Source organism: Arachis ipaensis, chromosome B08 (genome assembly GCF_000816755.2).
Source record: "Arachis ipaensis cultivar K30076 chromosome B08, Araip1.1, whole genome shotgun sequence".
In the NCBI taxonomy this organism is placed as follows: Eukaryota; Viridiplantae; Streptophyta; class Magnoliopsida; order Fabales; family Fabaceae; genus Arachis; species Arachis ipaensis.
The window spans coordinates 125,315,530-125,316,218 of NC_029792.2; the positions used below are offsets into that span (position 1 = coordinate 125,315,530).

General features: G+C 36.7%; 1 protein-coding gene across 1 annotated transcript; it reads left to right on the forward strand.

The window, feature by feature from the left end:
• Window positions 30-689, forward strand: LOC107612390 (pathogenesis-related protein 1-like). Its single transcript, XM_016314120.2, has one exon. It carries the CDS (start codon window positions 93-95, stop codon window positions 591-593), a length of 501 nt encoding a protein of 166 aa, XP_016169606.1. The 5' UTR covers window positions 30-92; the 3' UTR covers window positions 594-689.

Here is a 689-nt window from a genome sequence, read left to right on the forward strand (position 1 = left end):
TTCTACTATATATATATATCCACGATGCACTAGCCCTCATAAAACAATAATCCAACACTTAACCCTTCATCAATATATAAAACAAAACAAAGATGAAAAGAATAACAAAAATTTTGGTGATGCTAATAAAGTTTTTGAGTATAACTCCGTTGGGTTTACTGGCACAAAATCATCCAAACGACTATCTTGAAATTCATAATAAAGCACGTGCAAGTGTTGGAGTTGATGTGAAGATGGAGTGGGACAAGGTCCTAGAAATAGAAGCTCAAGATTTCTTGTTTGAACACAAGGGAGATTGCTTGAAGGCAGGACCCGGGGCGCATTTTAGCGTGGGTCAGAACAATGCACGCAAATTGGGATCCCTAAACTTCAGTGGAGTCGACGCTGTGAGAACGTGGGTGGAACAGAAGAAACATTACAACTACAAAACCAACTCTTGTGTTGGTGGTGACTGTCGTGCCTATAAACAGGTTGTTTGGAAGACCACTACTCATGTAGGTTGTGGTAGAGTCATATGTCACAATGATGCAGGCATTCTTATTACTTGTGTTTATGATCCTCCCGGGAACATTCCAGCCATTCATCCCTATTAATTTCTTTATTTATTAATTATTAATTATCAGATTAAACTCTACTATGATATTTATTGTTACTAAATAAAAATGAGTAATTACAAGTCTTCTACTAAA